Raw genomic sequence first — 24,383 nt, 5'->3', positions numbered from 1 at the left:
GACAAACTTAAATTGTTTGAAGGAATATGGGACCGCCGGATTTGCTATCTAACAGGAAATACATAACACGACAATGTGCTACTGGATCGGAGGAAATATGCTACTTTCTTACAACTTCCCCATTTTCTCTACGCTATCCTGTTCTTAGGTTACTCGTGTTCTAGGTAATATTACCTAAAGGTAATGCTCAGAAATAACAACCTACGACCCTGGGGTTTCCGTATCACTTCAGGTGGGCCCTATGGAGGGCCATATCGAATTACTAATGGTGTGTCCCCAAGTTAGCTATCTGTGTGCATTGCTTTAGATGAGACGATGCTATAGCTGGCCATTGGATGGTATTTTCATCCCTTTACATTTTGGTAACACTTTAGCTGCTTGCGCAACATTATGCTGTAACTTGGGAATAACCCCAGAGTCTTGGGAATGCAACGACTATCTACTGTTAACCTTTGGAAAATTTTGTCATTGTGTTGTATCACCTTTATTTTTATGATTGTTTTTCATTGTACGGACAAAGCTCTGTACTAATCTAACCAATAAAAATTATTAGAAAAGAAAACGAAAAATACTGCATAATAACAAGTAATTCTGAGCTTGTTATCACCCTCTAGGACAACAGAATTGGTCTGATAATAACAGGTGATTCTCAAACTACAGCTAGCATGTACAGCCCCAATTCCAAAAAAGTCAGGACGCTGTGTAAAATCTACATAAAACAGAATGCAATGATTTTCAAATCTCATAAGCCCATATTTTATTCACAATAGAAAATACTGCAAAATAATTGTAGACATTTCTCTAATCCTCTCTACAAATTAAAACAGTCATAAATGCACAACAGAAAATAGAAAACATATCAAATGTTTAAGCTAAGAAAATGTATAGTTTCTATGCATTAAGGTGAAAACCTCCTGTGATGCAGCAGCCCCCCAGAGCCCCCTTTTTACTTATCTGAACCCGGTCTTTCCAGAGACAGGGACGAGCACACCAACTCCAGCCGGTATCGGGTCCTGATTGGATAGGTTCATAGCAGCGCAGCCATTGGCTCCTGCTGCTGTCAATCAAATCCAATGACACGGGAGTTGGGGGCCGAGTCCTGCTGTCTGTGTCAATGAACCCAGCAGCAGGACACAGGAGCATGCGCACACGAGTGCCCCAAGGGAGAGCGGCTCTCCAACGGGGCACTTGAAAAGAGGAGGAGCCAGGAGCATCGCTGAGGGACCCCAGAAGAGGAGGATCGGGGCAACTCTGTGCAAAACCAACTGCACAGAGGAGGTAGGTAGGACATTTTTTTTGTTTTTTTTTTTAAACAAACCTTTACACATCCTTTAAGAAAAAAAAAAAGGTAATTTCAAAATTGATGACAGCAACAATTCAAAGGTAATAACAAGGAAGAGCATTCAGCAACTAATTAGGTTAATTGGCAACAGGTCAGTAACATGAGTGGGTATAAAAAGAGCATCTTAGAGAGTCAGAGTGTCTCAGAAGTAAAGATGGCATAGGTTAACCAGTCTATGAAAAGCTGCATCAAAAAATTGTCAATTTCAGAATAATGTTCCTCAACGTAAAATTGCAATGACTTATATCATCATCTACAGTACATAATTTAGTCAAAAGATTCAGAGAATCTGGAGAAATCTCTGCGCAATGGACAATGCTGAAACACAATGTTGGATGGTACATTTTATGTGTTTAAACATTTGTTATGTTTTATATTGTGAAAGAAATCATTGCATTCTGTTTTTATGTAGATTTTACACAGCGTCCCAACTATTTTGGAATTGGGTTTGTATATTAAGATAATCTGTATTACTTTAATGTAAGAAAGATGTTGTATTCACAGCAAATGTCCACTTCAGATGGCCTAATTCAGCGATCTGGAGGGAAGGAAAGACCCTTTGTGCTGACAAGATCTTTCTTTGCTGGATCACAGCGTTATGGTGAGTTTTTTTTATTTATTTTCACCAAACAGGTTTATAAATGAGAAAAGGATTTGATTTAAGGTAATGCTGGAAACAATGTACAGATTATTTGCAGACACTTGGCTGGGGAAAATTGTAGAAGATAAAATCTGAGATCAGACAGTCAGGATAATAAAACTTGGAACAAACAGCTTAGAGGTATATCACCCCTTAGGGTCACAGTATCCTCTATAATTGACATATTAAATACAAAATGAGAAATATCCCTGTACGCGGATGATGCACTCATCTACCTGGGTGACACAGCAGAGTCTCTGCGAGCAGTGATGGGGATTATAACTGATTTTTGTGGATTCTCAGGCTTCACCATAAATTGGTCTAAATCAATTTTAATGCCCATTGACCCTCTGGTGGCACCTCTACCGGCAGGGGCAGGCCAAATAGACATAGCACACAGTTTCAGGTATTTGGGGGTGGTGGTGTCCCCAGAACCGGCAGATTACCCTGGATTGAACTTGGGCCCTCTACTAGACAGGTAGAAAGTTAAATGTAATAGTTGGTGTAAGCTCCTCTTATCAGTGGTGAACAAGTGAATCTAATAAAAATGGTATGGGCACCGCAACTCACATATGTGTTCCACAATTCACCTATGTGGATTTCGAACAAATGGTTCAAACACATTGACTCGCTAATGCTAGACCTGATATGGAAAAAGAAAAAAGCTAGGATTAGCTTGACCACCCTACAATATGGAAAGGATAAGGGAGGACTAGCTGTACCACACCCTAAAATATATTTCATAGCCTCAGAAATCCAACAGCTGGCGGGGTGGGGAGGGGATGCAGGAGAGGACCCCGTAATTAACCTGGTCACCATGTCTAGCCCCTCACTGATGGCAGCTTCCCACATGGAAATGGACTTGCCCAGTATTCCGCACTCAACTCCCACGAGTGTTCTCCTTAGGAAAGTATGGCAGGAATTTCAGAAAGCTGAGGCACTTAAAGGCCCATTGCCCTTTACCCCATTGTGGAATAACCCTAGATATCCAGAACTTCAGGAACTACAGGGGTTGTCCCCCTGGAGAGAGGAACCGGAAGGGACTTATCTAGGATATATGCAGAATTGTTGTCCTCTGTCCAGGATCATGCCTCTCTCAAATGTAGAAGCAAGTGGGTGGAAGATATTGGAGATATAGATGGGGACTCCATAGCTGGGGAAGTAGAGACTCTCCCCTGTGTCCAAAATGCAAAGTACATCAGGGGGACTTCATACATTTACTCTGGAGGTGCACGAAACTCCGCCGATATTGGGCGGAGGTTTCTCAATGCATCACCAGACTAGCTCAGATTCCTGTTCCCCTGAACCCCTTGGTGTACTTGCTCAGGGCAATTGATGTGGAAATGTATCCGAAAGGAGTGTATTATATGATCACTAGGCTGATGTATCTGGCCAGGAAACTTATATCAAGGTATTGGATGGCACCCATGGTCCCCACAAGGAAACAGTGGATTGCTTACGTAAACTCTTTACTTCTCAGGGAGCGCTTGGCTTACAGCCGCAGGAAGGCTGCGAAAAAATTTGATCTCATTTGGCAGCCATGGCTGGATGACCCAAGCCTTGCCCCACCACAACTGGTAATAGACAGGCTCCTTCTGTAGAGGTTGACAGTTGATATTGGGGGGGGGGGGGGGGGTGGCGAGAGAGAGAGGTTGAAAACACAGGTTTAATCACATTCAAAAGTTATGCACTAGACTCTGCCTTATCCGTTGGCTGAAGAAATGTCTAATACTGTTCTATTAGTGTTTTTCGGGATTAGGGGGGGTAAAAGAGAAATTTACTATCTGCACTACCTTCTGTTATTGCTCAGATAATATGGATGCTCAAAAAGTTAAATTCTGTATGTACTGTCTTTTTTTATTTTTCTACTGCAGTAATTGTATGTATCATATATTATATAGCAATTTATTAATAAACAAGTTCTGATAAAAAAAAATGCAAAATGAGAATTTATTTATGGTTGTGCAATGCTCAAACACAGCTTCTTAGTTTTGAATGTTAGGCTGGTAGGCTGGTAGGCATTGTAAGCACATTTCCTTAAATATGATTTTTGTTCTGACCGTAAAATACTTTTTTATGGAGTCCACTGAAGATCACAGGAAGTCTTAAACCTTTGGGTTATAAATTTATAATGCTGCCTTCAGGGGATCGGACACTGGCAGATAAAATAAACTGTAGGTCAGCCCAGGATAACAACTCCTACTACCAGCATGCCACAGTTTTGTAAAAAAACAGTACCAAGAGCATGGACATAGGCACAGAGGCATGGCACCTGTGTCTATCAATGGACTCCATTAAAAAAAACTTTACGGTGAGTACAAAAATCCTATTATTATATCCTATTATTAGAGGTGAGTAACATGGCAAACACGTTCTAAGTGGCTCAATAAAAAAAAACAGGTCTGGTGACTCTCTATAGCACCAAGAAATGCTGCTCAGGGGCTCTAGGCTTCAGCAAAATGGCAGCCCACACTCATTTTGGTAGCATAATTATTAATGTGGAATGTAGGTTCCTTGCAAAAGAACATTATTTTTTTCTAGTTGTTATGGGTAAAGTTCCACTTTAAAGAACATGTGAACTGAAGACCAGGTAGTAGCCTCGCTTCATCTCGCTTTACCTGCTTCATTCTGGATACACAGGGAACTGCTGCACCCACGACATCCATTAGGTTTGGCTGTTGACTGTCTAGCCTGTTTCTGTATACCTGGTGTATCAACCTTTAAGCATGGGATGTTTTTTTGGTTTCATATGCGGCATAGCCCTGTCTCAACTCTAGTGGCCATTGTTAAGTGGTTCAGATCTTTGACCACTTCAGCCCCTGAGGATTTGGCTGCTCAATGACCAGAGCACTTTTTACAATTTGGCGCTGCGCTACTTTAACTGGTAATTACCTGGTCATGCAATGCTGTACCCAAGCAAAATTTGCGTCCTTTTTTCCCACAAATAGAGCTTTCTTTTGATGGCATTTGATTGCCTCTGCGGTTTTTATTTTTTGCGATATAAACGGAAAAATACCGACATTTTTTTTGTTATAAAAAAATTCAATAAACTCAATTTCAGTCATACATTTAGGCCAAAATGTATTCAGCCACATGTCTTTGGTAAAAAAAATGTCAATAAGCGTTTATTTATTGGTTTGCGCAAAAGTTATAGCGTCTACAAACAAGGGTACATTTTCTAGAATTTACGCAGCTTTTAGTCCCATATGACCCCATTTTGGAAAGTAGACACCCCAAGGAAATTGCTGAGAGACATGTTGAGCCCACTGAATATTTTATTTTTTTGTCACAAGTGATTGAAAAATGACAAAATAAATAAAAATTACACAAAGTTGTCACTAAATGATATAATGCTCACACGTGCCATGGTTATATGTGGAATAACACCCCAAAATACATTCTACTGCTTCTTCTGTTTATGGGGATACCTCATGTGTGAGACTTTTTGGGAGCCTAGCCGCGTACAGGACCCCGAAAACCAAGCACCGCCTTCAGGATTTCTAAGGGTGTAAATTTTTGATTTCACTCACTACCTATCACAGTTTTGAAGGCCATAAAATGCCAAGAGAGCACAAACCCCCCAAATGACCCCATTTTGGAAAGTAGACACCCCAAGCTATTTGCTGATAGGCATGTTGAGTCCATTGAATATTTTATATTTTGCCACAAGTTTTGGGAAAGTTTAATTTTTTTTTTTACACAAAGATGTCACTAGATGATATATTGTTCAAACATGGCATGGTTATATGTGGAATTACACCCCAAAATACATTCTGCTGCTTCTTCTGAGTATGGGTATACCTCATGTGTGAGACTTTTTGGGAGCCTAGCCGCGTACAGGACCCCGAAAACCAAGCACCGCCTTCAGGATTTCTAAGGGTGTAAAGTTTTTATTTCACTCACTACCTATCACAGTTTTGAAGGCCATAAAATGCCAAGAGAGCACAAACCCCCCCAAATGACCCCATTTTGGAAAGTAGACACCCCAAGCTATTTGCTGATAGGCATGTTGAGTCCATTGAATATTTTATATTTTGCCACAAGTTTTGGGAAAGTTTAATTTTTTTTTTTACACAAAGATGTCACTAGATGATATATTGTTCAAACATGGCATGGTTATATGTGGAATTACACTCCAAAATACATTCTGCTGCTTCTTCTGAGTATGGGTATACCACATGTGTGGGACTTTTTGGCAGTCTAACTGCGTACAGGACCCCGAAAACCAATCACCGCCTTCAGGCTTTCTAAGGGCGTACATTTTTGATTTCACTCCTCACTGCCTATCACAGTTTCGGAGGCCATGAAATGACCAGATAGCACAAACCCCCCCCAAATGACCCCATTTTGGAAAGTAGACACCCCAAGCTATTTGCTGAGAGGCAAGTTGAGTACCGTATTTATTGGCGTATAACACGCACCTTTTCTCCCAGAAAATAGCGGAAAAATCGCGGGTATGTGTTATACGCTGACAGCATACCTCGGAGGGGAAGGAGGGGGACGAGTGCCGCCGGAATTCACCAAGCCATCATCTCTTCTCCACTTGGCTCTCCACTCGGCTCTCACTCAGCTCTAACTCAGCTCTCACTCGGCTCGCACATCACACACACAGTCCCGCCTCCGCCACCAGCATTGGACCAGTGTTCTGTCTATCACAGGAGCTGGTCCAATGCCAATGGTGGAGGCGGGACTGTGTATGTGACTGCCGACTGAGAGCCGAGTAACATTTTTCTTTTCTTTCTTCATTTTCAAAAATAAATGAGATATGCAAAATACTCACCACGCCTCTTAGCAAATACCTTGGGGTGTCTACTTTTGAAAATGGGGTCATTTTTGGGGGGGGGTTGTGCTATCTGGACATTTCAGGGCCTCCTTAACTGTGATAGGTAGTGAGGAGTGAAATCACAATAATACCGCCCTTCATCCACCCACTTCTAATGATGGGCAGACATGCACCATTTTTTTTTTAACTGTGGTGGTGAAATCACCTTCTACGGTGCTGGAGTCGCTGATTTACATATCGTGTGAGCAAACGTTGTTGCTGTCAAGATGAATAAATCAATGCTGCAGCTGAATGGCATACCTGCTAAGCAAATGGTGGTTAACAATAAAACAAAGTAACATTACAGTAAGACATACCATACCTGCAAAGCAAATACAATAAAACATAGTAAAAATAAAACATTTTTTAACGCAATCTGTGCCTAAAAAATATATGCCGAAGCATGGGGGCAATCCGCCCCTAATGTTAGAGGCAAATCGCCCCTCCACCCCTGCCCCCATGCTTCAGGATATAAGCTCTTTTTTTTTTTTTCCTTAACTTTGATGGTGAAATCACCTTCTACAGTGCTGAAGTCACTGATTTACGTATTGTGGGAGCAAATGCTGTTGCTGTCAAGATAAATAAATTAGTGCTGCAGCTGTATGGCATCCCTGAAAACAAAAAAATGGTTAACAATAAAACACAGTAAACAGTAAAGTATAAAAGAATTACATACCTGAAAGCAAACATGATAAAACATAGTAACAATAAAACATTGCATTGTAGAATACAGTAAAAAAGAGCAAAACAATAGAGAGAAAGAGAACAATAAAACGACAACTATTTTTGTTATTTTTATTTCATATATTTTTTTTTTACACTTTTATTTGTAACTGTAGTGGTTGTAGTGGTTGTAATGGTTGTAGTAGTTGTAACGGTTCGGTTCCAGGTTCGGGTCTCCCAAAAGACATCTTTGGAGACCCTGTGAAAGTGTGTCCTAGTCTGTGCAGTGCTGTACCCTACACTAATACTCCACTAGTGTGTGGTAGTGTTCAAAACATTCACCAATGCAAAGACCAGGGTGGTCAGGACAGGAGGGACAATAATAGCGGGTGTCACGCCTATATCCGCGCTTTCTACAGACACAACATTTTCTTTGGGGGGCTTGTTGGGTAGTGGTACCAGGGAGGACATACGAAAAATGCCTTTCATGCAGCCGGCTTACTGCAGTTGGGTTGGGAAGTTGGGCCACAGCAGGGCTGTGATGATCTCTTCCTGGAATTTAAGGAACGATTCAGTTCGTCCTGAAGCTTTGTATAGCACATAAGCATTCAGCAGAGCCAATTGAAATAAGTATACAGACACTTTTTTGTACCAGCGTCTGGCCTTACGGGCAACTAGGTACGGCGCCAACAACTGGTCGTTGAGGTCCACCCCTCCCATATTAAGGTTATATTCGTGGACACAGAGGGGTTTCTCCATAACACTAGTTGCTGTAGGAATTTGGACCATCGTGTCTGCGTGAAGGGAGGACAGAACGAAAACATTCCGATTATCCCTCCACTTCACAGCGAGCAAATTATTACACTTCAAGCAGGCTCTCTCCCCCAGCCTAAGACGGGAATCTACAAGCCGCTGGAGTAAGCCCTGGTGATTAGATCGCACGGTGCCACATGCGCCAATTCCATGATCAAACAAGTGACTAAAAATAGCACGCTCGTGTAATAATTGTCCAAATACAAGTGGTACCCCTTTCCGAATAAGGGTGACACCAAGTCCCACACAATCTTACCAGCACTCCCTATGTAGTCTGGGCAGTTCTCCGGTTTTATCTCTTCCCTCGTAAACCATAAAACTATATGTATATGTGTGGCCAGAAAACTTAATCAGGGACTCATCAATGCAGACAACTTGATCGGGAGTAAACAAGGCTGCAAACTGTTGGTTGAAGTGGTTTACGAGGGGCCGAATTTTGTAGAGCCTATCGTATCCAGGGTCACCCCGAGGACGACAGAGTTCATTATTATTGAAGTGCATGAACCGCAAGATCTGCTTGTATCGTGCCCTGGCCATGGAGGCAGAGAACACGGGCATATGGTGAATTGGGTCAGTGGACCAATATGACCGCAACTCACTCTTTTTAGTTATGCCCATGAGGAGGAATAGGCCCAGAAAGGTCTTAAATTCAGAAACCATAATAGGTTCCCATTCTCTGACAAGGGTCAAATGGGGATTGGTGGCGGTGAATTGCTTTGGTCCACAATAGATCTATAGAGATCTACCGTGAAAAACAGCGAATAAAAATTAAGTGACGTAAAATCAACTGTTTCCACCTGAATTCCGAGTTGGCCAGTGAATGGTGAAAGTACAGGTGCTGCAGAAGTGGTGGGCTCCCAATTAGGATTGGCAAATGCAGCAGGAAGGGCACTATGGGCTAGACGGGCCTGTGTTTGTCTTCTTCTTGGTGGCTGCGGGACAATAGTTGTGCTAGCCACCACACCAGCTTGAACTGCACTTATGGGACTTGCCACGCCACCACGTGATACTGCAGTGCTGGTTTGATTATGACCAGGGTGTACTAGGCCGCTGGTGCTTGCCAGTTCACCAGAAGGATGAACGGCACTAGTACTGGCTCTCTGCTCCATACGAGAGCCCTGCGGTTCTTGCATCTCAACAACAGCAGAAGAACGAGGTCGGGTACTCCTGACCTTGGCAGGGACCACAACTCCATCGTCAGAGCTATCTGTCAGGGTGCCGCTGCTGTCTACAGGATCGTATTCTGAGCCTGAATCTGACAGATGGGTGACTTCCTCTTCACTATCTGTCATGCTCAGAAACGTGTAGGCCTCTTTACTACTGTACCTTCGATTTGACATTTTGGTCTCTAAATTTACTGGTACAGTAGTGAGACTCACAGGAAAAAGAGCTCCTGACTGTCAGCGACTAATTCAAACGCTCCCAAAAAAACTGTTAGCGTTCGCAGGGATCAGGCCTGACTCTGTGAACACTGCAGTTATGTGTGTTGTGTTTTTGTAAGTGACAATGATCGATTGATACTGCACTTGGGTGGGCTGGGCGGAGGGGCTAAACGCAGGTGCTAGCAGGTATCTGGGCTGATTCCGCTACCGCTGCATTTTTGGGAACCCTAAACTATTGGGGATGCTAATATAGTTCTGATCAGATCAAAGATATCAATCCGTATAGACGCTATACTACTAAGGGAGGTGTGTGGTGCATGGGCAACTGGCACTAATCTGACGCTGCCTGGGGCGATGCAGACCCTGACTGATGCTAAAAACTGATATTACACGCCGGCGATCAGGGGGTTAAACCTTTATTGGGTAATATACGGTGGGTGCCCTGACGCTATAGAAAACAAACAAACTAACCAGCACACTAATATGGTGATCACTGGTGACAGGGGGTGAAAGGGTTAACCAGGGGGCAATCAGGGGGTCAAAACCGTTATTAGGTAATATATGGGGGTTCCTGACGCTATAAAAACCTGACGGTGAAACTAATTAACTAACTGGCTAACTAGCGTCACCCGTGACACAAATACGGCGTTTGGAAAAAAAGATCTATTAATGACACTGGCGACAGGGGGTGAAAGGGTTAACTGGGGGGCGATCACGGGGTTAAACATTTATAAGGGGGGTTTAGGGCAGTACCCTAGACCTAACGGGGCCTACTACTAACTGCCCTAACACTTATTACAGTCACAAATGACACCAATGCAGTGATCAGTGAAAAATCTGAGAACTGCAATTGGTGACACAGTGACAGGGAGTGAAGGGGTTAACTGGGGGGGGGGGGGATCGGGGGGGTGCAAGTATACCTGTGTGTACTGGTGTTAGTGTAGTGTTGTGCAACTCACGGGAATGCCCCGTACACACGGTCGGATTTTCCGATGGAAAATGTCCGATCAGAGCGTGTTGTCGGAAATTCCAACCGTGTGTGGGCTCCATCGGATATTTTCCATCGGATTTTCCGACACACAAAGTTTGAGAGCAGGAGATAACATTTTCCGACAACAAAATCCGTTGTCGGAAATTCCGATCGTGTGTACACAAATCCGACGGACAAAGTGCCACGCATGCTCAGAATAAATAAAGAGATGAAAGCTATTGGCCACTGCCCCGTTTATAGTCCCGACGTACGTGTTTTACGTCACCGCGTTCAGAACGATCGGATTTTCCGACAACTTTGTGTGACCGTGTGTATGCAAGACAAGTTTGAGCCAACATCCGTCGGAAAAAATCCTAGGATTTTGCTGTCGGAATGTCCGAACAAAGTCCGACCGTTTGTACGCCCTAGAAGACATCTGCTCTCCTCTCACTGGAATCGAAAAGACTCCACGAGGAGAGATGACATCACTTCCTCCTGTCTGTGTTTACACTTACACAGACAGGGGAAGGATTTCATTCGTTAGCAGGTCCAGGCCAGAAAACATTGGCTGGGACCTGAGGACTGATCAGTCCTCTAATGAATCCAAATGCCGCGGGTGGTGGGGGGGGGGGGTACAAATACAAGTATGCCCATTTACCCACCCGTGCCATTCTGCCAATGTATATCGGCGTGTGGCAGTCGGCAACTGGTTAAAAGAATTTCTGCATTGTAAGATTTAGCTCATAAATCTCAAAGCGATAGATCCGTGGTGGTTTGTCCCTCGAGACTGCTCTGGCCCCCCTTTTGGGAGGCATTTCTCGGACGCGGGGGTTTCATGTGGACATGGTTTATTTCCACCTTGCTTTGCCTTTATGACGCTGTTTTGGCGTCTCAGTTTCCTTTTACTTGCTGAGCTATGATCTCCTCTGTTTGAAACACGAAACACATGAGATTGTTTGTTTGTATTCATCTGGAAATCCCCAGCCCATCTTTCCCTGAAGAAGACCCTTACTTCATTCCTTGAAACACGTTGGATTTCCTCTGTCTTCCCGACAGTCGATTTGGGCCTCTTCCAGCTGTCTGTCTTTGGACTGCTTCCTTACATCATGTGTTTTAGTTTTATTAATTTTTGTATTATGTAATTTACTCTTTGTAATAAATGTGTAATTCTTTTTTATAAATCTCTTTTTTTATAAATTCTTCTGAGTGTTCATGGTCCTCTAAAGTCCCACTTTTTGAGGAACCCTGTTTTTACAGGTAGTAGCCTCGCAAACCTAAGAAATAGTTACTTGATGTAAAAAAAATCTAGATCTAGTAAAGTGCACATTGACAGGAAAGGATATAACCCAATCTTTGAGACCATAAGCTTGAAACCTAGATACTCAAAATAGTGAGTCAGATTCAGCGATCATTTCTGAAGGGTCAGAATCCATCCAAATTAGTGTAACGTCTGGACAATCAAGAACATGTTGTCCAGTAGAAACTGTTTAGTCGACAGAAGGTTGTCTAAGTATCAAACAGTGGGAATGACAGAAGACAGCAACAGGGTGCTTACTTGAGGTGCTTACTTGAGGTGCAAACGAGAGTCCAAAAGGCAGGGCCAAAAACTAGTAATGCAGGGGTCCCACAGCAAAGTGTAGGAATTGCTGATGGGGAAATAAAGGTAAGTATCTTTGATGTCCACAGAAGCCATAAAGTCTCCCTGGTGGAGGGAGGTGATTACAGATTTGATGAATTCCTTTTGGAATTTCTGGACCTGAATGAAGACAATCAGAGCATTGAGATCCAAGAAGTCATCCTTGATAATATTATCAAGAGTGAATGTGAACAGACCTAATCCCTCAAAGAACATATGGATCAGAATTTTTTTACATAAGGATTATGCAGTCCAGAACTTTAGCCAAAATTACTCCAATAAGATTTACACCTGTTTAGAGCCCCTTTCTCTGCTGAAACAGACTATATATGCATTTTTACAAAATGACAGACTGTCTGCCTGTTTGTCACAGTGGAAAATGATACAAGAGACTTTCAGCAAACCCATCAAATTACAACTGATGTTTACCAATACACCCACCTGTTCCAAGTGTTCAGTAAACAAGGAGTCAACAGCAGCAGTGGCTATCTCTCTGTTAAGGGATTTTGACATGGTTTGAGAAAGTAAGGTCCTTAAAGACAGGTGTGTCCTCTACTGGAAAAATAAGGGCCTTATTATGGTGTGAAACACCTGGATCCACAGTGGGAATGGGCCATTTCTGTACAAAATCCTTACCAACCAGATACAAATTTAATAAGTGCTTGGAAGAAGAAAAAACTTGTCAAGATGTCTGCAATCTCAATAGAGAAATAGCTGAACAGCAGGTGCACTGTAGAAGCAGCAGGCTGATTGTCTAGTTCAGGGGTCTCCAAACATTTTAATCAAAGGACCAGATTACTGTCCTTTAGACTTTATGGGGGCCGGACTGTGGCCAGTGGGACTAGAAAATGCCCTGGCATCAGTGAGATTAAATAATGCCTCAGACTTGGTTGTTAGTGGTAGTAAGAAAATTAAATAGCACCTGTGGTCAGTAGGTTGTAAAGTATTGCCTCATCATTGATATTGGTGGGAGGAATTGTGCCCCATACCCAGTGTTAGTGGAAGGAATAGTAAAATAGTGAATATTTAGAAAAATAGTGCCCCATTGTTGGTGCAAGTGAGACAAATATTGCCTCATCGTTGGTGTCAGTGGAAGGAATCATGCCCTATTGTTGGTGTTAGTGGGAGTAAAATTGCCCCATTGCTGGTGTCAGTGGGAGAAATAGTGCCCCTTTGTTGGTGTCAGTGGGAGGAATAATGTCCCATTGCTGGTTTCAGTGGAAAGTTCAGAGCCCCAGTGGAGGGAATAGAGCCTCATCACTGGTGTCAGTCAAAGAAATGGTGCCTCATTGTTCGTGTCAGTAGTAAGAATAGTGGCTCGTATTAGTAGGAGGAATGGCCAGATAAAGGCAAGCAAAGGCCACAGTTTAAGGACCACTACCCTAGTTTTAGAGTGGTGTGCACTGTATCAATAAGGTCTCCTTCAGTTTGGGACAAATGGCAGTAGACTGCGTCTCCTCAAGGGTAAGCTAATCAGTGAAGGACTGGAGCAACTTGAAATCAGTCAGTCTCTTGGGCCAATGGCTCAGAAGCCACTTTTGTGGTAGGCAAATTAGAATTTGCAGGAGAGGGCACGGGAGCATGCTTGTATCCTCCGCGATCAGAGTCCGCAAATATCTGGGTGATTCGGGCCATAAAGTATTGCATGAACATAGTAAAGAACTTAGCTGAAGAAGCAGAGGATGCAGCCATGTCTGACTGAGCTAAAGAGGACTCCAAGGGGGAATACACTTCAAGAGCAGAGGGCAACATGATTCTAAGCTGCAGATATCAACACAGTCAGTAGGCTCACTGCAAGAAGCAAAGTTCTTAGTAGAAAGTGAATGGGGATCACCCAGTACAGCAAAATTGGCCCCTCCAGGTCTACAATCAGACATGTTGCAACCACGTGGTGGCAGTTTGGCTTCATATAAGCTCAAGCTGAGGCGCAAAGCCTCAGGTACTCACAAAACCCAGGCAACTGGTAACAGGTGACTGTTGGATGGCAGGAGGTGACCAAAGTCTCAATGTAGGTGTGTAGTAAGAATAGATCAAAGATCAAAGTTTCACGTGGCTTATACCAGCAGGGGCAGCAGCGGAGACATGCCTTTATGGCAGGAAAGAAAGTATGGAATGCATGCATGACACTCCACCCACAGGATGATGTCAGCATTCAGTTCCAGATCATTAACCACTTCCGTGGCAAAAACCATCAGGAACAGAGAATAAGGGTGCCCATCGAACTATGCAAATTAGGTATTTTTAGGTGCTCAGCTTGTCAGGTCCACTCACTAAATGTTTCTTCAGAAACAGGGCAAGCACTAAGGCAATCCCAGTGTGTCTGGACTGGGCAAGCGCTCTGCAGCTATTACCAGGATGAAGTCTGGAAAGCACTCCATGTGGTACCCAGTGCCTGAAGATCACTTCCAGGCTATCCCTGCAACCTCCAGTCCAGTGGGTCCAGATACAGTACTCCAAATTCCAGGTTAAAGATGACTGGATGGCTACAATTGAAAGACAAAGCTCCAGCAAAGATGTAGAGTCCTAATTAGAAAAAAAATCTAAGCAGAAAAAAGTGATAGTAAAAAATATGTTAGACAGCAATGTTGAAGAAAAGCCATCCATCCTTCTAGGACACTAGCAAAATAACTAAGGCATGTTGGTAGTGGCTGGCCTCCTTTTTTCATTTTTCAGTGTCCAATCTTGCTAGAAGCAGTAGTATATCCAGCTTAAAACTCCCTGTGTTCCCTAATGGTTGAGACCGAAAATGTATTTTTAATTATGTGTTTAAGTTGCACGCAAGTAGTATGGTTAATGCCAAGAGCCTGTGTTTGAGCATCTTTCAACCATGTATATTGTCCCAATTTTGTAATTAATATGTTGCTGTTCTTGGGAGTTATTTGGGACCATAAGTTCAGAAAACCGTCACTATAATATTGTGCTGGCATTAGAGGACTGGAACTGAGCAGTTGGAATTCAATTATCCAACATTCTTTATACTTTTGCAGTGTCTTTAGATGCTTGAAATCTTATTAGATATCATGTTAAAGATTTGATTTAAATATCAATAACATTTTTAAATGCTTTCATCCTCTTTAGGTGCAGTATGGACAGGAGATAACAAAGCAGAGTGGAAGTATTTAAAAATCTCTGTCCCAATGTTACTTAGTCTCAGCGTGACAGGAATAGCCTTCTGTGGAGGTAAAGTACATGGCATTCTGTAGTCTGCTTGCAGATGGAGACGCCTGCAGGTAATAAAAGTTTTTAGAATGGATTATGTAAAATTAATTTGCCCTATACTAATTTGGCAGCTGATGTTGGCGGTTTTGTTGGAGACCCAGATCCTGAACTACTGGTTCGTTGGTACCAGGCTGGCTCATTCCAGCCCTTCTTTCGTGGTCATGCTATGCAGGGTACCAAGCGCAGAGAGCCTTGGCTGTTTGGTGAAGAAAATACTCTCTTAATCAGGAAAGCGATAAAGGAACGTTATACCCTTCTTCCATATTGGTACCTGCTGTTTTATAGGGCATACCGTACAGCTGAGCTTGTAATGAGGTGAGGGAGCATACTGATACAATTATTTTGTTTTTCTTCTAGAAACAATGACTTTTAATAACATTTCTGTTTTTCTTTAACTACAAACAGGCCTTTGTGGGTTGAATTTTCTAAATACCAAGATGCCTTTGCATTGGAAAGTCAGTACATGCTAGGTACGATTTCTAAAAGTTTTATAATGGAATTTATATCAAATGAAGAAGGTACCATTCCTGGTCCATGTATAGGAAGAACTGGATTTATACTCTTTGTACCCTCTTGGGCCAACTGACCAGTTGTAGCCCCTATTCCATGGACATAATTGTTTTGTACATAACCCCATACCTTGAGGCTGGCTAAGAGAATATCTGCTTACTGTATAAAAATACAGCATCAGCTAAAAGTTTTTTTGCATATCTATGCATCCGTTGCTCTGCAATGGACTTTCAACCATCAACACCAAATGATCAATCCCAGGAACTATTAGGGAAAAGCAATGGTAAACAATTTGGGAGTATATTGGGCAGGCTTCAAATAAAACATTGTGTACAATATTCCCTAAAATATTCCAACATTCGTTTTTTGCTACTAATGTAGGGCAGTTGAACATAATGTGCATACCCAAGTGTATTGGTGAAATGATCAGCACAAAATATTCTCTTAGGGACAAATGATGTTCATCCTCTTCAAACATGCAAGTGTGCATGGTGTGTGTGTGACATGTTTGCATCAGTTGTCTATGCCTATCAGCGATATGATGCACCTCCTCTGTCCACCCACTGTATTGAGCCTGGTTCTGAGAACATATCTGCGGTTTGGATGAAGGGTTTACTTACCTTTCCCTTTCCCATAATAATTTATTTTGAGTAAAATAAGCAAATAGATGTTACCTGACAATTTAAAAGGCATAAAAACTAGTAAATAAACAATATTTATTTACATGATCCTATATAATGTTAAAAGAAGGTATTGTAAATATAGAAAGGGACATTGAAGTAGAAAACTCAGAGGGACTTACTACAACCAACGAAAATAAATGAACAGGCAATAATACTTACCCTTTTTTATATAAACTAAGGTGTTCTGAGAACTAGCCCTTATATTGCGGTGGAAAGAGTAGAAAAAGTGTATGATGTCACCGATGCGTATGCGTAGAAGGAGTGGAGCATCATCTATAAATTACAGTGAAGTGTATTTTGGGTGTGTATTTTATGTTAACCACTTCAGCCCCGGACCATTTGGCTGCCTAAAGACCAGAGGACTTTTTCCAATTTGGCACTGGGTCGCTTTAACTGCTAATTGCACGGTCAATGCTGTACCCAAACGAAATTTGTGTCCTTTTCTTCCCACAGATAGAGCTTTCTTTTGATGGTATTTGATCACCTCTGCGGTTTTTATTTTTTGCGCTATAAACAGAAAAAGACTGAAAATTTTGAAAAAAAATGATATTTTCTACTTTTTGTTATTAAAAAAATCCAATAAATTCAATTTTAGTCATACATTTAGGCCAAAATGTATTCAGCCACATGTCTTTGGTAAAAAAAATGTCAATACGCGTATATTTATTGGTTTGCGCAAAAGTTATAGCGTCTACAAGCTAGGGTACATTTTCTGGAATTTACACAGCTTTTAGTTTATGACTGCCTATGTCATTTCTTGAGGTGCTAAAATGGTAGGGCAGTACAAACCCCCCCCAAATGACCCCATTTTGGAAAGTAGACACCCCAAGGAAATTGCTGAGAGGCATGTTGAGCCCATTGAATATTATTTTTTTTGTCCCAAGTTATTGAATAATGAAAAAAAAAAAAAAATTTACAAAAAGTTGTCACTAAATGATATATTGCTCACACAGGCCATGGGCATATGTGGAATTGCACCCCAAAATACATTCAGCTGCTTCTCCTGAGTACAGGGATACCACATGTGTGGGAGCCTAGCCACGTACGGGGCCCCGAAAACCAATCACCGCCTTCAGGATTTCTAAGGGCGTAAATTTTTGATTTCACTCCTCGTTACCGATCACAGTTTTGAAGGCCATTTAATGCCCAGGTGGCACAAAACCCCCCCAAATGACCCCATTTTGGAAAGTAGACACCCCAAGCTATTTGCTGAGAGGCATGTTGAGTCCATGGAATATTTTATATTTTGACACAAGTTGCGGGGAAGTGACAATTTTTTTTTTTTTTTTTTTGCACAAAGTTGTCACTAAATGATATATTGCTCACACAGGCCATGGGCATATGTGGAATTGCACCCTAAAATACATTCAGCTGCTTCTCCTGAGTACAGGGATACCACATGTGTGGGACTTTTCGGGAGCCTAGCCGTGTACGGGGCCCCGAAAACCAATCACCGCCTTCAGGATTTCTAAGGGCGTAAATTTTTGATTTCACTCTTCACTGCCTATCACAGTTTCGGAGGCCATGGAATGCCCAGGTGGCACAAAACCCCCCCAAATTACCCCATTTTGGAAAGTAGACACCCCAAGCTATTTGCTGAGAGGCATGGTGAGTATTTTGCAGCTCTCACATTTTTTTTTCTTTTTTCAAATTTCAAAACTTTGTGACAAAAAGTGAGGTCTGCAAAATGTGGTATCCCCTTACTCAGGAGAAGCAACAGAATGTATTTTGGGGTGTAATTTCACATATTCCCATGGCATGTTTGAGCAATATATCATTTAGTGACAACTTTGTGCAAAAAAAAAAAATTTGTCTCTTTCCCGCAACTTGTGTCACAATATAAAATATTCCATGGACTCGACATGACTCTCAGCAAATAGCTTGGGGTGTCTACTTTCCAAAATGAGGTCATTTGGGGGGGTTTGAACTGTCCTGGCATTTTATGCACAACATTTAGAAGCTTATGTCACACATCACCCACTCTTCTAACCACTTGAAGACAAAGCCCTTTCTGACACTTTTTGTTTACATGAAAAAATATTTTTTTTTTGCAAGAAAATTACTTTGAACCCCCAAACATTATATATTTTTTTAAAGCAAATGCCCTACAGATTAAAATGGTGGGTGTTTCATTTTTTTTTTCACACAGTATTTGCGCAGCGATTTTTCAAACTCATTTTTTGGGGAAAAAACACACTTTTTAAAATTTTAATGCACTAAAGCACACTATATTGCCCAAATGTTTGATGAAGTAAAAAAGATGATCTTAGGCCGAGTACATGGATACCAAACATGACATGCTTTACAATTGCGCACAAACGTGCAGTGGCAACAAAATAAATACATAGATTTACTGAGGAGGTCTACTGCTAAAATTACTGTCCTCGATCTGACCTTCGCGGTGAGAACCTCACATGCATGGTGCAATTGCGGTTTACATTTGACGACAGACCGTCGCTTGTGTTCGCCTTAGCGCGAGAGCAGGGGGCGACAGGGGTGCTTTTTTTTTTTTTCTTTATTATTTTTTTGCTTTTTTATCTTATTTTTAAACCGTTCCTTTTATTTATTTTTTTTAATCATTTTTATTGTTATCTCAGGGAATGTAAATATCCCCTATGATAGCAATAGGTAGTGACAGGTAGTCTTTTTTGAAAAAATTGGGGTCTATTAGACACTAGATCTCTCCTCTGCCCTCAAAGCATCTGACCACACCTAGATCGGTGTGATAAAATGCTTTCCCAATTTCCCAATGGCGCTGTTTACATCCGGCGAAATCTAAGTCATGAAATGCTCGTAGCTTCCGGTTTCTTAGGCCATAGAGATGTTTGGAGCCACTCTGGTCTCTGATCAGCTCTATGGTCAGCTGGCTGAATCACCGGCTGCATTCTCAGGTTCCCTGTTGAGACAGGAGAGCCAGAGAAAAACACGGAAGACGGTGGGGGGCATTCCCTCCCACTGCTTGTAAAAGCAGTCTAGAGGCTAATTAGCCGCTAGGATTGCTTTTACATGAAAGTCGACCGCTGACTGAAAAGAATGATAACAAGATGATACCTAAACCTGCAGGCATCATTCTGGTATAACCACTCAGTCGTGAATGGCGTACCTGAAGACAAAAAAATGGTTAACAATAAAACACAGTAAACGGTAAAGTATAAAAAATTGCATACCTGAAAAGCAAACATGATAAAACATAATAACAATAAAACATTGCAGAATAGAATACAGTAAAAAAGAGCAGAACAATAGAGAGAGAATAGAGAGAGAGAGAACAATAAAAGGACAACTATTTTTTTTTTATTATATATATTTTTTTTTACACTTTTTTTTGTAACTAACTTTTATAACTGTAACCAGTTCCAGGTTCGGGTCTCTCAAAATGCGATGGCATCTTGGGAGACCCTGTGAAAGTGTGCCTAGTCTGTGCAATGCTGTACCCTACGCTAATACTCAACTAGTGAATGGTAGCATTCAAAACATTCACCAATGCAAAAACCAGGATTGTCAGGACAGGAGGGAAAATAATAGCGGGTGTCACGCCTATATCCGCGCTTGCTGCAGACACAACATCTTTTTTGGGGGGGTTCGCTGGGTAGGGGTACTCGGGAGGACATAAAGAAAATGTCTCTCATGCAGCCGACTGCATTTGGTTGGGGATGTGAATGGGGGAAGTACGGGCGCTGCAGAAGTGGTGGGTTCCCAATTAGGATTGGCGAATGCAGCAGGAAGGGCATTATGGGCACGACAGGCCTGTTTGTCTTCTTGGTGGCAGCGGGACACTACTTGTGCTTGCCACCTCACCAGCTTGAACTGCACTTATGGGACTCGCCACGTCACCAAGTGTTACTGCAGTGCTGGTTTGACTACGACCGGGGTGTACTAGGCCGCTGGTGCTTGCCAGTTCACCAAAACGCTACCAAAAAAACTGTTAGCGTTCGCAGGGATCAGGCCTGACTCTTCGAACGCTGCAGTTAAGTGTTTAGTGTTTTGTAAGTGTCAGTGATCGATCGATACTGCACTTGGGTGGGCTGGGCTGGGCCGGGCGGAGGGGCAAAATGCAGGTGCTAGCAGGTATCTGGGCTGATCCCGCTAACACTGCATTTTTGGGAACCCTAAACTGCTGGGGATGCTAGTATAGATCTGATTGGATCAGATATATTCGGTAATAAACGGCGGGTGCCCTGACACTATAAAAAATAAACGAACTAACCAGCGTCACCCGTAACGGTTATACAGTGATCAGTGGTGAAAGGGTTAACTAGGGGGCAATCAAGGGGTTAAAACATTTATTGGGTAGTATATGGGGGTCCCTGACGCTATAAAACGCTGACGGCGAACCTAAATATTTACCTCCCTAACTAACGTCACCAGTGACACTAATACAGCGATCAGAAAAATGATCGCTTAGCGACATTGGCGACGGGGGGTGATCAAGGGGTTAAAACTTTATTAGGGGGGGTTAGGGGGGTACCCTAGACCTAAAGGGGCTAATACTAACTGCCCTACCACACTAACTGTCACAAACTGACACCATGCAGTAATCAGGAAAAAAAAAACTGCTTGGTGTCAGTGTGACGGGGGGGGGGGGGGGTGAGGGGTGATCGGGGGGTAAAGGGGGGTGTTTTGTGTACCTGGCATGTTCTACTGTGTGTGTGTTTTACACTCACATTGCAGTCTTCTCTCCGGAACGGAAAATACCGAGCCGAGGAGAGATGACATCATTTCCTTTGCTGCTGTTTAGCATACAGCAGCAGAGGAATGATTCTATTGGCCGGCGGCGATCGCGAGGGGGGGGCCACAAATGGATGGTCTCCCCCTCACCTCCGATCGCCGCTGGACAAAAGCCGACCGCCTCGGGCACCGGGGGGTTCCGATCGGACCCCCCGCCCGCGGGAAGCAGATCACGTACATGTACCTGATTCTGCCTGCCCGTGCCACTTTGCCGACGTACATCGGTGTGAGGCGGTCAGCAAGTGGTTAAAGTACCCCTGATAAAGCTACAATTTCTTTATCGTACATCATGGGACACAGAGCCTTAAGTAATTACTTAATGGGTTATGGGCCACCTTCAGGTGTTGACACTGGTAAACCCAATCAAAGGAAGTTTGCTCCCTATATAACCCCTACTCCTTCCAGGAGCACATCAGTTTTTTTGCCAGTGTCTAAGGTGTTGGTCACGAGTGAAGAAGTGCTCCGAGGAGCTCCAGGAGGGATCCATGCTGGATTTAAATTCCTCCATAAAAAGAAGACCGATCCATCCAGAAGTGCCACTGAGGCCAAAGACGGATGGTACCTGGGACCTCGTATCCGAAGCACGAGGTTTTGCCTGTAATGCCTCTCTTTGTAGGGCTGGACTCCAGGAACCCAGGGCTTAGGTCTTGTTACATTACCTCAAGCTTCCTGATGGGGTGCTTGTACATGGCCCAGTTGGACCCCCGTTTTTACGGACCCAGTCCTTGAAGGTTTGCTAGAAGTTGCCTGCCGTGATGGGTGAAAGTTGGATTTTCTGTTAATTCAGCAAAATCCTGCGGCGAGGACAAGGTAAGAGAAGAAAACTTAGATATTAAAAACATCTATGCATTTTCTTTCATTTAAGGAAAAAATGTTGTCATGCCTTAAAATCTCCACTAGATGGAGTCTATGCACATACTTTACTCTGTTGTCTCACTGTTTGCTCAGTTCCGTGTCTGGCTGCTCAGCGTGTGGAAGGAGATTTTGCAAGGTAAAAACAAATCTGCAAAAAATTTCTTTTTACTTCCCTTGATGGGACCAGAGGGTTAGGGGGACAGCAGCACTGCACCCCCTTACATTCCCCCCCCCCCGCCGTGGGGTATGCGGAAGGTCCCACCATTTTACCACTATAGTTTGTTACTGTAGGCTGTATTTTTATACAGGTCTGTGCCCCACTGCAGGAGGCTCTGCGCCCCCCCCCCCCCTTGTGTTGGGTCTGGGACCTGAAAAAATGCCGCGCCCAGGTGCGGGAAACTTTTTAAATAAAAAAGAGGGCAGAATTTTTGCAGAGGGGGCGGGCCTAACGCAGGTGCCGTGAAACGTCCATGAGGACGCACGGCAGGCTAATAACAGATAAATACAGCTGTGTCAGTCTCTCCTCTGCTGATGAGGAGAAAACAAGCTGTCTGCACACAGGGACACACGAGTTGTGGGACACGTATGGGTTGCAACACTAGCATTCCTGATACAGGAAGGACACTCTTTTTCCAGCACTAGGCTGAACTTTATAGCAGCTTTAAAAGTCATGACTATTTTCAGCGATTTAGTGCAATTGGTATAGCGCCTCTGTTTTTGTACTTAGGACTATGTCTGCCAAAAAAGACACCACAAAAGCCAAAAGAGTAAAGGCTTCACCCCTCAGGCATTGGGATTTCCAGCTGTATTTCCATGCTGTCATCCTCGCCTGAATTACCAATTATGGCAACTCAGGGTGAGCCATTGGAGCAAATTGATGGTGCAGCTGCCTCTCACATCTCAGCAACTGTATACGTGACTAAAGATGCCCTTTCCTCCTCCCTTCAGGGTCTGAAAGAAATATTAGCGGCTTTAATTGCATCCTCTATTCAAATGGATAGGAAGTGTACTAGGTCCCCCTCCCCCGCTGCAGCTTTGCAAGGGGAACAGTGGGCACACGATGAGGTTTTACCCTCAATTGATCAGGAAGAGAAACAAATCAATGATTCTTCTGCAGAGGAAACAACGCTAGATGAATCTTTTTCGACTTCTCAATCTGAAAAATTGCTGATACAATCTCTTACAGAAATGGTTCGCTCCACTTTCATACTGCCTCTAACAGAGTCTCATGTCCTGTAAACAATGCACAGATGCTTAAAGATCCAACGGATAAGAAGTTGGGATCCCTGCTAAAATCTGCTTTTTTCCATAGCAGGTGCCGTCACTCAGCCCGCAGTCGCCGCGATAGGCGTCTGCCAATCCCTAAAGGACCACTTTAAACAGGCCCTTAGAGAGCTTCCTACACAACAAGCTTGGGATTTGGCTGAACTACCTAAGGCATTATGTTTTGCCATAGATGCCATTAAAGACTCTATTCACCAGGCATCCCTCCTTATACTTATGCTTGTCCATATTCGCAGATTCCTGTGGTTGAAAAATTGGTCAGCTGAAACACCATGTAAAAACCTCCTAACTGGGTTCCCCTTTCATGGGGAGCGACTGTTTGGAGAAGACGTGGATAAATATATCAAGACAATTTCTGCTGGGAAAAGTACTTTTTTACCAGTCAAAAGAAAATATAAACGCCCTTCATTTAAACGGGCTCTTTCCCCTGCGCCAGGGGCTTCCGCCTCTAGGCAGTGGCGACGGCCTCCGCTGTCAGACTCTAGAGGAAAACCTCAGGGTCAGACCCAGGCTCAAAAGAAGCCCTGGGGTAGAAAATCTGCAAAACAGAATCCTAAAGCCTCATCATGAAGCAGCAATTTTCAGAAGTCTGGAAAAAGGAAATTCAGGACAGATGGGTCATCTCCACGGTAACGCTGGGGTACAAGCTGGAATTTCGGGACTTTCCACTGTCTCGTTTCCTGAGATCAAGCGTTCCCAAAGATCCAGAGAAAAAACAATCTCTGTTTTAGGCACTAGACCGATTAATATCTCAAGGGGTGATCATACAGATACCCACAAAAGAGCAAGGTCTGGTGTTTTATTCAAATCTTTTCATGGTACCAAAAGCAAATGGA

The 24,383-nt window shown here is 43.0% G+C and overlaps 1 protein-coding gene across 4 annotated transcripts in view; it reads left to right on the top strand.

Moving 5' to 3' along the window:
* GANC (glucosidase alpha, neutral C) overlaps positions 1 to 24,383 on the top strand; it is a 215,483-nt gene that overhangs the window by 131,800 nt on the left and 59,300 nt on the right. For all 4 annotated transcript variants that reach the window (XM_073609527.1, XM_073609525.1, XM_073609528.1 and 1 more), the window contains 4 exons: positions 1,847 to 1,943; positions 15,347 to 15,448; positions 15,559 to 15,802; positions 15,893 to 15,957. In XM_073609527.1, coding sequence (XP_073465628.1) covers positions 1,847 to 1,943; positions 15,347 to 15,448; positions 15,559 to 15,802; positions 15,893 to 15,957 — 508 coding nt within the window. The remainder of the gene's footprint in view (positions 1 to 1,846; positions 1,944 to 15,346; positions 15,449 to 15,558; positions 15,803 to 15,892; positions 15,958 to 24,383) is intronic.

The sequence above is a fragment of the Aquarana catesbeiana genome, linkage group LG13 (assembly GCF_042186555.1).
Source record: "Aquarana catesbeiana isolate 2022-GZ linkage group LG13, ASM4218655v1, whole genome shotgun sequence".
Lineage (NCBI taxonomy): Eukaryota > Metazoa > Chordata > Amphibia > Anura > Ranidae > Aquarana > Aquarana catesbeiana.
Note: the sequence above shows the minus strand (reverse complement) of the source record. Positions and strands in the feature narration are given on the sequence as shown.